Source organism: Nymphalis io, chromosome 10 (assembly GCF_905147045.1).
Source record: "Nymphalis io chromosome 10, ilAglIoxx1.1, whole genome shotgun sequence".
NCBI lineage: Eukaryota > Metazoa > Arthropoda > Insecta > Lepidoptera > Nymphalidae > Nymphalis > Nymphalis io.
Window position 1 is genome coordinate 4129231 of NC_065897.1, and position 16728 is coordinate 4145958.

The window sequence follows — 16728 nt, forward strand, 5'->3', positions numbered from 1 at the left end:
TCTCCTCAATTTCCGCTCGCCCAGCCACTGCGCGTCCGTGGTATCCACCATGCACTGTACTATCGTCTGCATAGCAATGTATGTTCAAAAGAGAGAGCATATCATTGATATGCAAAAGAAAGAGTGTGGGAGATAGCAACTAAAACACGAAGGCTACGCTTGTGTAGGAAGCTGGCAATCCAGGTGCATAGCTGAGCAGGCAGACCATATGCCGGCAGCTTGGAGAGAAGACTTCTGTGCCAGGCCCTGTCGAAAGCCTTGGAGATATCGACAGCCAACGATTCTCCATGCTTGTCGATAGCTTCACCCCAGAGGTGTGTTACGTACGCTAGAAGATCACCTGTGGACCGTTTTGGTCGAAACCCGTACTGACGATCATTAATTAGACAGTGATCTTCTAGGTAATGGATCAGTTGGTTGTTTAAAATCCGTTCCATCACCTTACAAAGTACTGGTGTGATAGCTATTGGCCGATAATTTGCCGGGTCAGACCGATCCCCTTTTTTGGGAACCGCTTGCAACTTAGCTCTTCTCCAAGCCTCCGGCACACATCCCGAAGAGAGAGAAAGTTGGAACAGGCGCGTTAACACAGGAGACAGCTCCGCTGCGCACTTCTTCAGCACTATGGCTGGTATTCCATCGGGACCGCTAGCTTTCCGTACATCAAGTGATTGCAGCTCCGCACGCACATCACGTTGCCTGATTTTGATGTCAGGCATCGTATGGCCACATACGATGCCTGTATTGTATGTATACGTATTGTTTGTAATTATCGGCAAAGAGTTTTGGAATTGGTTCAAGAGCCGTCTCCATTGGACCAACACCCATCGCGGCAATACTCGCTCGGGCACTGGCTGTACGCTTGCTGACCTCGAAATGGGGCTGCAAGCCACTTCATGAGTTTTTCACCATGCATACGGTGGTAACAAGCCAGGCGGATGTTTAACATCCTACCACCAGATGAGCAGATGGTCGCTCAGATATCCCTTAGTCGCCTCTTACGACACCCATGGGAACGAGAGGGGCAGTGAAATGTATTCTTTCTCCGTCACTACACGGATAAAAACTGACTACAGATATGATTGAATAAATAAGTTTTGGACACAGTATAACATGACCATAGAGCTCATAGCTAACAGCCATTAAATATGAACTGTTTTTGCATTTGTGGTACATCAAAGAACATATACCTAATTCTTCTTTCAGTTGATTATATATCCATGGTAATTGTTTTATATAGTTTACTGTATATTGCAAATTTCAATTGTGGCTGTACCTGTCAATACTGTTAACATTTCTTAAAATCAATATGAGTTGAAGTATGAATAAATCTTGATTTAAAATAATTATTTACTTCAATAATTTTGGAAACATATTAAGAAAAGATGAAGGAAAATAAAAGTCATATTTATTCATTTTATACTAACAAAGTAATTTACTTAAAACATTACTACATTTATGGCTTTCTACGTAGACTTGAAATCATGTATATTTATTATTTACAGTTTAATTACAATCAAAATACATACTAAAATACATAAAATACATAAATTACATATGCATAATACAGCTTGATTTTGTATTATGCATAATTTTTTTAATGTTATATTTAAATTGAGTCTGAATTATTGTCTTTATTATCATCATTTTTTTCTGTACACTCTTTTAATTTCAAATCAAAAAATTGCTTCCTATGTATTAGTGCCACATGTGGTTGCCGAATACCATAATTTTCATTGCCAAGTTTAGTGTATTTTTTTTCACCTTCCTTACCCATCAACTCTCTTAAAGCTTGATTTCTTTGTAACAACTTTTCATAAAATATAACCCCACTTTCAATATAATCGGGGCCCAATTCACATAACTTTTTATCAGCCTCCGTTTCATAATAAATTTCTGTCATATCCTTTAAAAGGAAATATGAACCCAAGCCGAACAGTCCAACTATTGAATATAAAATAGCCCTAACATTTAGTGGTGCCACATATAAGTTTAGTCTTCTATTCATATACTGCGAAAAATTATATACTAGGAATATACATAAAAATGGATAAACAGATTCAAATATTATTTTATTATTTTGAGTCATCAACATCTCCCTACAAATGGCAAATTCTTTAACTTTATCTGTTAATATGAGGGATTCCCCTAATTTTTTGCCAATTTCAGATGATAAGTCCAATGTCTTTTGATTGACCTAAAAAATAAATAAAGAGTTCATAATGTTTATTTTAATAACTATGACAAGAAGTTTAATAGAGAAAAACTACCTGTACATTCTGTTGTTCAACATCATTCAATGATTTATATGTAAAGTTTATTGGAATGCCAACAAGAGCACCAAACTTTGAACTCGTACTTCCTGTAATTAAAAGATCATAGTTAACGTTTATCACTAACATGTAAGAAATGTGTAACATTTGATAATTTTGTTAAACGATTTAACTTACCTGCATGGAATAAATCATACCCGAAAACGCAAAATGGTTGAATCAATTTTCTATGAACCGCCGACATTTCTAGGAGATCTAAACATTTTTCGTATTTTTTATGAAGTTCGCTTGGAAGCTCTGCTGGTTTTCCATTACTGTTTTAAGGCATATTACAATATTCATGACAAAAATCCGATATTTTCAATTGGAATATTAATAAGAATAAAAATAGCATTTACCTATAATAATGTACGAAATCCTTATATTTTCCTAATAAAAAGGTATGAAGGCTAAAACGTGCAGCGGTAAGAGCTAATCCAGTACTTGTTACTACAGCAAAAGAAAATTTTCGACCTTTTTCGGAGAGAAACCAGGAAATAGGCTTTTTGCTCGACATTATCTTCGATTAATTTTAATAGTTCTATAATAAAAAGTATTTGATTAAATATATATTACATTTATATTTCAAGTGGAATTCAAGAGATTTAATTGTAGGATGTACCTGTACCTTACAATTCAAATTCATAAATACCTTGGTACCTGTACCTATATTATATGTCAATTGTCAAAGCCATTACTTCAATGATGACATATAAATAACAGATGATGCCAACTTTATTTTTCAGGATCCCCTGATACAATACACTCGTAAATTTTAATAAAACAACATTTATTAATTCAAATTCGTAGGATTTTAAATGAAATTTATTATCAGTTAACGAATTAAAACTGCTTTGAATTTTCAAGGTTAATAATGATATGTTTTAAAACTTCAAAAAACAATTAAATGAGAAATATTCAAATAATACTGCATTCGATTTTTATCAACCTAGTCACTATTTCAAACTTTTTTTTAGAATAGGAAGGTGTACGAGCATATAGGCCACCTGATGGTAAGTGGTCACCAACGCCCATAGACATTGGCATTGTAAGAAATGTTAACCATCGTTTACATCGCCAATGCGCCACCAACCTTGGGAACTAAGATGTTATGTCCCTTGTGCCTGTAATTACATTGGCTCACTCACCCTTCAAACCTTCTTAACAACAATACCAAGTACTGGTTTTTTGCGGTAGAATATCTGATGAGTGGGTGGTATCTACCCAGACGAGCTTGCACAAAGCTCTACCACCAGTAACTTTATAAATTACCTAATAATACATTCTGACAACTGCACTTCCTGTGCAGCTTGAACAGCTTGGGAAGTGCTGATAAACTAACAGCTTCATAAATACTTTTCCTGTTATTATCTTAAAGAGTTTGATCTCTACTTGTCTACTGTTATGAGAATAATTTGTTCATTGGTTAACTGGCACAGTGTTATTAAATGTATTTTTAGCCAAATGTTATAAAAATATATTTTTGTAGCTTATTTTTAATATAAGGTAAACTTAAACAAACAATTATATATTTATTATTTTAAGTATTTAAAAAAAAACATATATTTAGCCATTTCCTGTCCAATTTTTACATTTTTTGCACAATTTTTCGTTTATTTAACTTTCTTATATGAAATATCTTGCCTGAAATAATTATTTTATTTTTTTATTTTATAATATGGTAAGTTTTCTACGCAGTTCTGTCATGACAGATGTCATGTTTAGTGGAATGGAGTCGTAAATTGTATACATACGTTCTTGAATTATATACATATTATTTTATTTATATTGGTTTTATTTGAGGTTTTTCTCTTGAAATGGAGGAGATTTTAAGAGAATTAGATAAATTACGCTTAGATAACTTGATTCAAGAATGGGTAGAGGCTATTTATGAATCTGAATTCTTAGAATTTAGTGAAATTCCTTCGGATTATGAAAATTCATTGGAATATATCGATATAAAATCTATATTTCGTAATATTATGAATGCAATAGACGCATGGCTTAACACAAATTTAGATAATGAAGAAGAAAGATCCTGGACCGTCTTGTCGCATCAAATTAAACATCAAAATTTATTAGCTCTAATAGCTTACCATATAGACTTTGGTGGTAAAAATATAATGTCAAGAGAATACCGAAACAACGCTATATTTGCATCACGCTTATATTATAAATTACTTTGCATTCCTGGATATAAAGCATACAACATTTATCACTCTCAACTTTTTACACACTCACTACTTTGTCTAAGTTATCCTAAAGCTATGTGTGACAATGTAGAAAATGAATTCAGTGCAAAAGATCTTGCTTGTGAGGTAAATTCTGTCATTAAAGAACTAGGTTATTTTGTAAATGACTTAAGACAAATTATTCAAAACTTACATTTGACTTCAAGTGATATGAATTTCGAAGATATTATGAGTAATTTAGTTGATATCACAGGAGGAGCCATAGTTAAAAAATTAAACATAGGTACAGTAAAATAAATGTTAATTATATTATGTATGAAAAGAATAAAAATTGTATTTAAAATATACACAGATTTTTTTTATAGAATAGTTAGGCGGACAAGTAAATGGGCCACCTGTAAGTAAGCTGTCACCACTGCTCATAGACATTGGCATTGAAAGAATTAACATCTCTTACATGGCCAATGCGCCCCCAACCTTGGGAACTAAGATGTTATGTCCATTGTGCCTGTAATTATACTGGCTCACTCACCTTTGAAACCGAAAAACACAATAATACCAAGTACTGCTGGTATATTTAAAAAAAATATTTTGTTTATATTCAAATAAAAATTTGTCACACCTAATTTAAAATTTAATTAATTTGTTTTATGAATTATTTTCTTAAAGACATACATTATATTTAATTGTTACTAAAACACCTATTACTGCAACGTAAAAAATATTTGTCTAGATAAAATAGAATTGGCCAAGCTCGCTGGTATAATATATGATATGATCGATGTGCTGGTTTGTGATGCTAGTGGTGAACCCAATGCTGCAGCCATACAATTACTTTTCAAGTGTCTACTACCAAAGTTCATTGCAGCATCTGTAGATTGCCGGCATGTTAATGTAAGTAATATAGTTAATTAAATGAGTAAAATATACAATTTTTATATTAAAATGAGGTTATCTAAATAAAACCAGAATAAAACTTTGATTATTGTATTTACGATAGAAATTTAGTTACAACAAATGCATACATATTTCAAGTATTTTTTTTTTTCAGAATGTAGTCAGAGCATCATATGTAACATATTCAGGATTATTGTTAACAAAATTTGGAAAAGCAGCTTTATCGGGATATGTGGTCCTTTTACAACATCTTTGCTACACTTTAGATGGTCTTGTAAGTTTTCAAACAATCATTGCATGCTAAAATTTACATGTTGTAATTCGTTTTGTATATATTTCTATGTAAATATTACTTTTTATTTTAGGAAAAAGCTGAGGTTCGTTCTGCTCGTGTATCACTTGTCGTGGGTCTAATGAGCCTTTTGCCACGCAAATCTTATGGTAATTTTGTAAAATGGCTTCTTAAATTATCAACAACAGCAAAAGTACCTCATAGACAGATTGCATTGGTATGTTAAATTTTTTAAGTAAAGTAGACTTAATATTATTCAGGTATAATAAAACCTATTCTATTAGACATTGGCAATAACAATTATAAATTGTAAGTATTCACTTTTCAGGAAATGTTGACTAAGCTTTTAAATAACGATCCTGATTTGTCAACAACTGATCAATCTAATGAAAAAGAAAAAACATCATCCTTGCCTGGAACAACAGGTATATTTTACTATCAAATTGATTTATTGGTAGTACGGCTTTCTCACTCATCAGATATTCTAAACAGCAATACTTAGTATTATTGTGCTCTGGCACCCTTCAAGGGTGAGTAAGCAAGTATAATTATAGGCACAAGATATAACTTCTTTGTTCCCAAGGTTGGTGGCGCAATGGTAATGTAAGGAATGTTTAATATTTTTTATAGAACCAATGTTTGATTTAATTAATTTAGTTGTTATACGTTTATTATAGAAACAGCTGAGGAACCTAATCAAAATATGCAAGAAGAAAATCCTATACCGCAAAATGAAAATAATTTTGAACCACAACCAGGAACTTCAGCGTCCTTCACTACTGAAATTGAGAGCACTCAAAATTTACCATCAGATAATGTAATTTCATTAATTAATGTAATTTGAATTTATTACTCTACAATTAAACAGTTTTGTTTTATCTTATAAATTGAAATGCTATTTTGGAGCACCACGTAGTAAATGATAAAACAGGCTGGCTCTATACCTCCATAATACATATAATACATACATACAATACATATATACCTCCAACGCTTCCATTCAAAGGCACCGCGACGTAAGGTTAATCGGAATTAAACATTCTTATTTGCTGTTTTCACTCCCTATACTATGACAAAGGTCTGGCACTCAAGGGATATTAATCTATGTTGTAATCGTGTTACTAATCAAATAATATATTAAATAAAATCAAATCGACAAGGATCAGCAGGGCGAAACGGACGAGGACGTAGCCGGGCTGCTGCGCCAGCGCACACACACCATCGCGCACGCCGAAGTGCTGCGCGCCGTGTACGAGCGCGTGCACGACGCGTCCAGCACGCTGCGCACGCGCGCGCTCACGCTGCTTGCGGACTGTCTGACCTCGGAACATCCTGCGATGAAGGAGGCTATCAAGGTGACGTGCGTGTACTTTACACACACTCTTTTTGTCTGTTGAGCTTTACGCCTAGAAACCGGATACGAATACCACATACCTATCATGTAAAGAACGGAACTGATTAGAGCAAATAATCAGCGCAAAAACGGTCTCGGATTGACCATTAGTGACGTCGTGATCGGTGCCGTAGGAGCTGAACGGGCCGGGCGCGGTGTCGCGGCTGGCGGCGGTGGGCGCGCGCGGCGTGTGCGACGAGCGCGCCGTGGTGCGGCGGGCGGCCGCCGGCCTGCTGCACCGCCTGCTGGCCGACACGCTGCGCGACGGCCGGACTCCTCTGGAGTCGGACTACGCGGTCAGTACACGTGAGCCTCAGTAACTAGCTATTTCAGTACCCCCGTCCTAAAACTGGAAGGGATAGGGGACCCCTTTGCCTATTTTGAAAATGAACGTGGAGCGTCGAGAGAGAAGTCGGCTTGGCGCGCGCCATTACACACCTCGGTTTTATTTGAAGTGAATCAAAACTAAAATCTTAATATATTTTTTAATCTTAAATTACATATGAGAGAGTGTGCCGCGCAGATGCTGGTGGGGCTGTGCCGCGACGCCAGCATCGTGGTTCGCGTGAGTGCGGTGGGTGCGCTGGGCGATCTGGCTGCGCGAGTCGCCGACCGCGCCGCGCTCGACGCCTTCCTCGCCGGGCCCATGCACCGCCTGTCCGACCCGGAGACCAAGGTGCGTGTACACACACATCATCGTTGTAACAAGAGGTTAAGAGATATAGCCATTAATTATTTGTAGTTATTAATTTCTTCTACTTTACACCATGACTGGATTCGATTATATAGGGTGAAAATCTTTCTTTATAAAGGCGCTGTCAATAATGAAAAGAGATATATACTCCATATATATCGAGTTGCGGCGGACTGCATTTGGTCTTGAAATGATTAACGAAAATTTGTTTTGTTTTACTATTAAAAAAAAGCCGAGATAGCCCAGTGGTTAGAACGCGTGAATCTTAAGCGATGGTCACGGGTTTACACCCGGGTTCACCACTGACTTTTTATGTACTTAATTTGTGCTTATAATCATCTCGTGCTTGACGGTGAAGGAAAACATCGTAGTGAAATCTGCATGTGTCTAATTTTACTGAAATTCTACAAAAAGTATGGAATACACATGTGGCAAAATCAACTAATCCGCAATGGAGCAGCGTGGTGGAATAAGCTCCAAACCTTCTCTTCAAAAAAGGAGAGGAGGCCTTAGCCCAGCTGTGGGACATTTACTGGCTGTTACTGTCTTTCTGTTCACTAATAGAAAATTATTACATATATTATAGATTCAAGATCAAGTTGTCGCTCTCATACAGCAACTATTAATAGACCGAATACACAAGTACGATGCTCTCGCAACCGAAGACCCGTTGCCGTGGGAGTTCCTCGCCGGAATCACACGTCATAATATGAAGAGACATCTGCAGAAGGCATGCGCGTTGCTGGCCAAGTCGTCTAATTGCATCAAGTAATATCGTGTATTATTTCAAGAATGTTTCAAAGCCCTCAGTGAAACTTACATACATTTTAACGATCATATTTTACGACTTTACCGTTTTTTTTTCAATATTTTGATTTTAATAAACCTCATCATCGCCCGTTTACAGTCATCGCTTAGTAGATTTACTGAGCACCCACTTGGGGGCTCTCAACGACGAACGAGACCTGCAATGCTTGGTGCTCCTGACGAGCGTCTCGCGTCACGTGGATTACTCGGACGTCCACTTCCTGCTGGACTACTATTACAGTCTCACCGAAAAATCGGTACGTACGCCCCGGCCCCTCGCCCTGTCGCCGAAGTCGTGACATTATAATTTCACTGGCATTAAAATTTTCAATATTTTATGCAACATCGCTATGCAATTCGAAGTAAATAATGTTGCAAATGCGCTTGCGCCAGGAGCGGGACGCGCGCCTGCTGCCGCAGTCGCTGGAGCTGCTGGCGGCGTGGGCGGCGCGCGTGGGCGGCGCCGAGCGAGCCGCGCTGCGCGACCACCTCGTCACGCGCCTGGCCGCCGCCGGCGACGACGGTGCGACCACTCACTAGCCTTTTTGATATCTCCGTTGAACTCAATACCTCAGTTACAATGAATTTTATAAAAATATTAAATCTGTATTATAATGATAGAGGTTACCCAGTCGTATGTAGGAAAGCCCGTAACGTCGGAATAAAATAACACAGCCTCGTATTGGATAAGGGTTGGATGAGAATAATTATTCAATTATCTTATTATATTTTTGGCAGGGAGCAGAACTGCGAGCGCGTCCCTCGCGGCTCAATTGGATCCTGAAAATTTGCAATGGGCAACGGAGATGATGCAAATATGTAAAATATTTAATTTCCTTGTTAAAATAAGTTCAGTAGATGACACTAGTCGAAACTACATTAGAAAATGTAAACACTACTCGATGAACAATTCCTTTTAGATATTAGTTGACTTTTGTAATTAAAGTCCGATCTAGCAAAGTGCATGAGACGCTTGCTTGTTCACGCGCTTATTTTGTTTCTGCTATTTATTTATCTCATATTTGATGATAAAAAAACATCGTAAGGAGGAGGTTATTTCATTAAATATCTAAATCCTGCGAATCGAGATGTCTAAATATTATAGCAGTAGTCTGCTGAGTGTTGTACATTCTTTCTGTATTATTTAAACTCTTTATTACATGACATGACCCTTACTCTTTTTTTATATATTCGCCGGGAAGGCAAATATATAAAAAAAACTCTACTCCACCTGATGGTAAGTGGTAGTCGAGAAGAATGTTCTGCCGTAGCCGTCCCCGCTTTGCCGGTCCGCAAGATGCCTCTTCACGCCTCATTTGAAGGAACCCAGGTTGTAAAAAGAGGGGAACACGTGAGCTGGCTAAGATTTTCTTTTTTTGATAGTGCGACAAAGAAAGGGGTTGCCAATTTTCTTTATGCGCGATGGAATTGATGTCACAGTTAGGTGGTGACATCGAGAGCCAGCTTGCGTAGACTTGTGAACGATGGGAGAAGCAGGAATTAGAGAGAATAGTTCCTCAGAGCACTCGCCGTGATACAGTCAATAAAAAACGCTCAGCGCTGCTATCTCTGGGAGCCATCCCAAATCTACAACAGACACACTAATTTTGGGGAGCTATTACAAGAATTAGAAATTAAGAGTCGGGGGCTATCGTGTCTTTTCTAAGCTCTCTGCTAATAGGTAAAACAATTTAAAAACTTCCCTAACTAATAGTTAGCAGTTAAGAGTGTACGGTGTAAGTGTCTGGTGTGGCAGCGGAGCGGCGCGCGCTGGCGAGCGGCGCGGGCGACGTGCGCGAGTGGGTGCGCGCCGCCGACGTGTCGCTGGTGGCGCCCGAGCCGCCGTCGCCGCAGCTGCTGCGCCTCTTCCTCACCGCCCTCGCGCAGCCGCCGCCCGGTACCGTCTCCACACCACATCCTTCTTATCGCTATACTATTATTTTTTAACTGCAAGGAACACGTATTTCTTGAATAAAGCATAAGGCGTAAACGTCCGTCGCGATTATCGGGCAGTCTCATTTGTCCACTTGAAGAAGGCTACATTTTAATGAATACGTCGAAAAGGCTAAAACGCGTCGCTAACGGTTTCCTCGGAGAGATCGTCAGACCGGACGCGCTCGGGTCGCCGGCGTGCCGCCGCGACTGAGTAGAGCGTGCGTGCGCAGAGTGGAGCGACGAGGAGCGCGGGCTGTGCGCGGCGGGCGCGGGGCGGCTGTGCGTGCGCTCGCGCGGCGCGGCGGCCGCGCTGGCGCCGGCGCTGGGCGCGCTGCTGCGGGACGTCGCCGCGCCGCTGTGCGCGCGCCTCAACGCGCTGCTGTCGCTCACCGACATCTGCACCAGGTGCGCGTCGCTCGCCGCCGGCCCGCGAGCACTGGGCGCGCCCTCATAACGCTGTGCGCAGGTACTCGTGCATCGTGGAGTCCCAGCTGGACTCCGTGTGCGGATGCGTGGCGCCCCAGGCGGCGCCTCCGCTGCGCCGTGCGGCGGCCCGCGCACTCACGCGCCTGCTGCTCGCCGGCTACCTTCGTCTGCGCACGCCGCTCTACTATCGGTACGTGACATATTCGTGTCGATACAATATACACGCATATTGTTTTGCAACTAATATATTACAATTACATTAATTCAATTCGTTAACATTATATTTTGTCGTCGCCGCGCGTAGATATTGCGCGCTGCTGGCGGACGAGGACCACGACGTGCGCGAGCCCGCCGAGTACTACGTGTCGTGCTGTCTCACCGTCGACACCATCTATCATCACTTCGTCGATTGCGTGCTGTACTTCAACAACGAGGAAAGCGGTCAGTGGGCAGTTGTCAGTTTACTTGGTGGTAGGAATCTGTGCAAGCTCTGAGTAGATACAACCCACTCATCAGATATTCTTCCGCAGCACTTAGCATTGTTATGTTCCGGTTTGAAGGGGGAGTGAGCCAGACAGCCAGTGTAACTATAGACACGAGGGACATAACATCTTAGTTCCCAAGGTTGATCGCGATGTATGGGATATTTAAAATTTCTTACATACCGTGGACGACGTATCCCTGTCGCCTACCTATTCAATAATAAAAAAACTACTCGGTAGTCGGTCGCCGGTGCAACTAATTTCATCCTTACCGCAGAGAGCATATCGTTCGACGCGCGGCAGCTGATCTACGACGTGATGCTGCAGCGCATGTCGCTGGTGCAGAAGCTGAACGTGCAGTGCCGGCTGGCGCGCGAGGTGCTGGAGCACGCGGGCGCGCTGTGCGACGACGGCGACGAGCTGTCGGCCGCGCTCAACGCCGCGCTGCTCGACACCATCACGCTGCTCTGCGGCCCGCGGATGAAGCTGCCCAGTGAGTCGCGGGGCGGGCGGGCTCGTGTCTACCGCCTGAGCATTACTAAATAACATATATTTATGTTTCATAGAAAAACCGGAGAAGACCGGGGATGCCGATTTAGATGACCTTCAAGAACGAGTCACAACGAACATCGTATCTCATGTGAGTTGCATTTCATTTGTCCGTTAATTTGGGTCCATAACGATAAAGTAATTTCGGTTTTGGCTTAGATTTCAGAATCGATCGATCAGATTCGGTTCTGGTTCTAAGCTTGAAGGTTGATTGAGTACATGTAAATTCCTCTGTACATTTTATTCGAATCCGACCCAAAAAGTAACAAAAATGCCGCGGTGTGAGCGAACCGTGGATATAGGGAACGGGAATTTATTCTTGCGCAAGAAAAAAAATTATGGTGGTGGTCAGTGCTTTGATGGAAAAATAGCCGGCGCAAGGAAATTGTATGTACCATGTTTATTTATTGTAGAGCTTTGTGCAAGTCCGTCTTAGCACGCACCACCCACTTATCACTTATTCTATTCTGTTTTGAAGGATGAGAGAAGGGACATAATATCTTAGTTCCCAAGGTTGGTGGCACATTGGCAATGTAAGGGATGCTGAATATTTCTTATAGTAATCAATGTCTATGGATGGTGGTGACCACTTACTATCGGATAACCCACATGCCAGTCTGCCTAATTATTATACTGAAAAAAAAAACAAAAAACAGGCCAACTTCTTCAAGAGGTCTGTTTTATAATGTGGAACGAATGTTCGATGAGCCACCGATAGAAGCCGTAAACAGAACTCTATGAGACCTAAGAAGTTAAGAGAAAATTATAGGAGTGTTTGCCGGTGACTTTTGTCGAACACGTTCCGTTTCGAAAATAAATTATACCCACGTAATTTCTACTAAGATATATAATTGTTACAATCGAACGAAATCGGGGCATAAGTAATATTTCATTTAGGTTAATAACCGGTCATCGTGTTCAAATTGTATAATGGCGTCTGTTACAACCCAGCAAGTTAGCGATAGATGGCGCCTATTCAATATGTCATATTTCTGTATCGCGCTGTCTAGTTACTCGCTATTGGATACGATCATATACACTGTGAAACAATAATGATTAAGTGATCAATACTATGAACGGTGGAAAGCTCTTCCTTAGTTTCATTTACCGTTTGATCGCCCGCTATTACTTCTTTGTAAACATTGGTCCTTCGATTCGGGATTCATCGTTAAAGATACTAGCAGAAGTGCCCTCTGTTTAAATTCGGGCACCTCTCTAGTCCTAACGATATTTTGGTAATAAGTACGGATTAGGGTAAGTTCAGATGTCAATGGACGATAACAAAGTAAACCAAAAATTGCAGCAGCTTTAAGAAGCGCTAGTTAGCGGCTAGAAGAAACTTATTTACTATATGGAACGGAAAGTTTGTTACATTGATTCTGGAAAACCGTCAGTAAAATATTATATAAATAACATTTAAAGGAAATTAATTGTAAAAGTTAATAAACGAAAATTTAAACATTATATTAATATTTAAAAAAAAGATTCTTAGACAAATAAAATAAGCATAATTATAATAATATTGTAGTTTTAGAATTGTTAATTATAATCTTATTCCTAATATTTTTCTTCCTGTCCTAGTTTTTCACGGAGAGAGAGCAGGTAAAACATTATATTGCGACTTCACAATAGTGATTGTACATATCTATGTATACGAGTAAATATTCATTACCGAAGACGCAAGCCCTTTGTTACACGCAACACTTTACACAAAAAACACATATGCATTGTGGCAGAAATCCGATTAATTAAGATGTAATACCAGGGCATTATTCCTATTATCGCTAATAAAATAAAATATATAAACAAAAGTATTATTCATCTTTTACTTTATATCAAAGATTACACATTTCCTGATTCCTTCAAAGTTAAAAAACATTGAATCTTAGATTGTGTTGTATCATTTTTATTGTCACTGCATGGAGTCTTGATTGGACTTTGGTTCACAATAACGAATCCAGGTTTCCTTTGCAGTAACAAAACGAATCGATACACTTCCCCAATTTGTTTCTTATTAGACGATAGTCCAAAGACTAATAATTAAAAAAAAAAACACATTTATAGTATTCATTATTATATTTACTTGGTAAAGTAGGTCTCTGTGCAAGCCCATCTGAGTAGGTAGCAAGCACTCATCAGATATTTTACCGCTAAACAGCAGTGCTTAGTATTGTTGCGTTCCAGTTTGAAGGGTGAGTGAGCCAGTGTAACTGCAGGCACAAGGGATATAACATGTAGTTGGTCAAGTTTGTCAATATTGGTGACGCATTTGCGATGTAAGGATTGGTTCATACAACGCCGTCGCCAATGTCTATGGACGATGGTGACCGCTTAACATCAGGCCCATATGACATCAAAAAATAGTAACTATGAATTGCTAAACACGTTATGCACAAAATAAGGTTGCTCACCCTGCCATTCTGTGAACTCATCCTCGTATATAAAATATTTTTTTATGTTTTTAAAAACAATCCATTAGATAGGTACATAATAAAATAATGTTGTCCATAAATACACCAACTATTCATGTTAAAAATTATATTATTATCGTTACTCAGAAAATGAAGCGCACAGTGGCGGAGGTGCTGGTGCCGGCCGTGCTGCGGCTGTACGCGCACATGCGCTCGCGCGGCGGGCAGCTGGCCGCCTACCTCGTTCGCATCGCCACCGACCTGCTCAACGACTACCGCCACGAGGTCAGTACCTTCGAGACGCTAATGGAGAGACTTACTCAAATTCGTTGACGTCATTAAGTATAAGGAATTAAATATCACACCTGAAAAAATAAATTAACTCGAGTAAAAATTAAACACAAAAGTAGTAGTTCCAGCGATCGCAGAAATTAAACAAAAGGAAACTTCTTCTTGTAATATTAGTATGATATATCGGTAACAGATCGAGGAGCTGATAGAGAACGACGAGGAACTAGTGGAGCGCGTGCAGCAGTTCCAGGAGACCATAGGGCTGGAGGCGTCGTTTGGCAACACCCGCAACCTGGTGACGGCATCCGCCCCCCCCGAGCCCGACACGCCGCGCGCGCGCAAGCGTCCGCGCCCGTACACGCACTCACCCCGGAAGCGGGCGCTGCGGATATAGCATGTTGCTACTTACAGTTCACTGATGTGACCTTAAAAACTATGTGTAAAAATATAACGGCCTTAAGTATAAACAGCGACTTAAACAGTAAAACACCGATTTCGATCTTTCTAATATTGATTTGTCATTCGAGGGAAGAAGACAGAGCATTGTTTAACAGATCAACCGCTAAACGTTTATAAGTAAGGCCGTAAGATTCTAAGGGTCGTAAGTTACACTCCTAGATATATAACACTCCTTGTATTGCGATGTCGACATCTTTATTCTTTTATATAAAAATATAGAATAGGAAGGCGGGCGAACATTTGGGCTTCCTGATGGTTAGTGGTCACCAACCCCCATAGACTTTGGCATTGTAAGAAATGTTAACCATCGCTTACATCACCAATGCGCCACCAACCTTGGGAAATAAGATGTTATGTCCCTTGTGCCTGTAATTACACTGGCTCACTCACCCTTCAAACCGGAACACAACAATACCAAGTACTGCTGTTTTGCGGTAGAATATCTGATGAGTGGGTGGTACCTATCCAGACGAGCTTGCACAAAGCCCTACCACCAGCAATTAGTTAATACTACACTATTGCAGAGTGAGATATTTATCTAAATATCCTGCCATTACAAAATCAATATACAAACGACAACAAATGGATGTTATCTTAATTAACATTACAATAATTATACTGTAAGTGTGATAATTACCGCTATTATGTTTAAAATAAAAATTAATTTGGAAGTCATTAAACATTTAGGCATTTTGCAAATGTAAACTTAAGCAAATTTATCTTCAAATAGGAGTGTTACATGTCATATAAACATTCGTAAATGTTGAAATACGAATGGGTTTTGTAATTATAATTTAATGTTAATAAATAAAAATTGTATTTGAATACGGCTAAATTATTTCAACAAACAACAGTCCTAAGCTTCCTATTTTTTATCAAGTATAATTAGGATATAGTGAACAAGTGTACAGATCAGTTTGACGCATTTTTAGTAGTTATATAATTTAAAAAATATATTATTCAGTCGGTATAAAACTCGCGCATACCAAACAAACTGTCATCCCATTTTGTTTATTACAGTAACAGCCTGTTAATGTCCCACTGCTGGGCTAAGGCCTCCTCTCCCTTTTGAGGAGAAGGTATGGAGCTTATTCCACCACGCTGCTCCAATGTGGATTAGTAGAATACTCATGTGGCAGAATTTCAATGACATTAGACACATGCAGCTTTTCTCACGATGTTTTGATTCACCGTCAAGTACGAGATGAATTATAAACACTAATTCAGTGGTGCTTGCCCGGGTTTGAACCCACGATCATCGGTTAACATTCACGCGTTCTAACCACTGGGCCATCTCGACTTTTTTTGTTTATTATTCTTTTCTAATTAGTTTATGATAAAAAATGAGAAGAGTTCATGTCGCAAAACAAATGTCACAATGAATATCCTTTCTATACTGACATGACATTAGTTGAGGAATAAATTTGTGCCATAAGTGTGGAGAAACGAAAAAGCATCTACGTGCTTATTAAAGAGGAGAGATTTCATGATAAAGACGAGGCTTTATATACAATAACAGCCTGAATTATCTTTAACATAAATGGTTTACGAGTGAAAGCAAGGATGAGGAATCTACTATAAACAACGA

General features: G+C 39.5%; 2 protein-coding genes across 3 annotated transcripts; one reads left to right on the forward strand and one right to left on the reverse strand.

Annotated features, from left to right (window-relative positions):
• Nucleotides 1–1465: 1465 nt before the first annotated feature.
• Nucleotides 1466–3000, reverse strand: LOC126771335 (transmembrane protein 177). Of its 2 annotated transcripts, none has more exons than XM_050491186.1 (5): nt 2935–3000; nt 2672–2853; nt 2451–2587; nt 2271–2362; nt 1466–2197 (listed from the first exon to the last, which is right to left on the reverse strand). In XM_050491186.1, exons 2-5 carry the CDS (start codon nt 2827–2829, stop codon nt 1610–1612), a joined length of 975 nt encoding a protein of 324 aa, XP_050347143.1. In that variant the 5' UTR covers nt 2830–2853; nt 2935–3000; the 3' UTR covers nt 1466–1609. The 2 variants fall into 2 exon arrangements, with proteins under 2 accessions (XP_050347143.1, XP_050347142.1); XM_050491185.1 differs by having other exon boundaries at nt 2941–2997.
• Nucleotides 3001–4075: 1075 nt separating this feature from the next.
• On the forward strand, nt 4076–15909 carry LOC126771228 (condensin-2 complex subunit D3-like). The gene is made up of 21 exons (XM_050490990.1): nt 4076–4787; nt 5238–5398; nt 5556–5675; nt 5767–5910; nt 6022–6118; nt 6371–6510; nt 6854–7048; nt 7221–7382; nt 7610–7762; nt 8367–8548; nt 8688–8844; nt 8981–9110; nt 9326–9406; nt 10344–10484; nt 10753–10927; nt 10989–11138; nt 11253–11389; nt 11708–11923; nt 11997–12070; nt 14538–14675; nt 14875–15909. The coding sequence occupies exons 1-21, from the start codon at nt 4130–4132 to the stop codon at nt 15073–15075; spliced, it is 3612 nt and encodes a 1203-aa protein (XP_050346947.1). The 5' UTR covers nt 4076–4129; the 3' UTR covers nt 15076–15909.
• The last annotated feature ends 819 nt before the right edge of the window (nt 15910–16728 follow it).

Excerpts from the sequence above, each read along its gene's own strand:
- LOC126771228 (XM_050490990.1), top strand. The coding sequence starts at position 4,130 with ATGGAGGAGATTTTAAGAGAATTAGATAAATTACGCTTAGATAACTTG. Across the intron at positions 8,549-8,687 it reads AAGTCGTCTAATTGCATCAA|TCATCGCTTAGTAGATTTAC; the intron begins GTAATATCGTGT and ends GCCCGTTTACAG. Across the intron at positions 14,676-14,874 it reads TCAACGACTACCGCCACGAG|ATCGAGGAGCTGATAGAGAA; the intron begins GTCAGTACCTTC and ends TATCGGTAACAG.
- LOC126771335 (XM_050491186.1), bottom strand. The coding sequence starts at position 2,829 with ATGTCGAGCAAAAAGCCTATTTCCTGGTTTCTCTCCGAAAAAGGTCGA. Across the intron at positions 2,363-2,450 it reads GTATGATTTATTCCATGCAG|GAAGTACGAGTTCAAAGTTT; the intron begins GTAAGTTAAATC and ends TTTTAATTACAG. Across the intron at positions 2,198-2,270 it reads TTGAACAACAGAATGTACAG|GTCAATCAAAAGACATTGGA; the intron begins GTAGTTTTTCTC and ends TTTATTTTTTAG.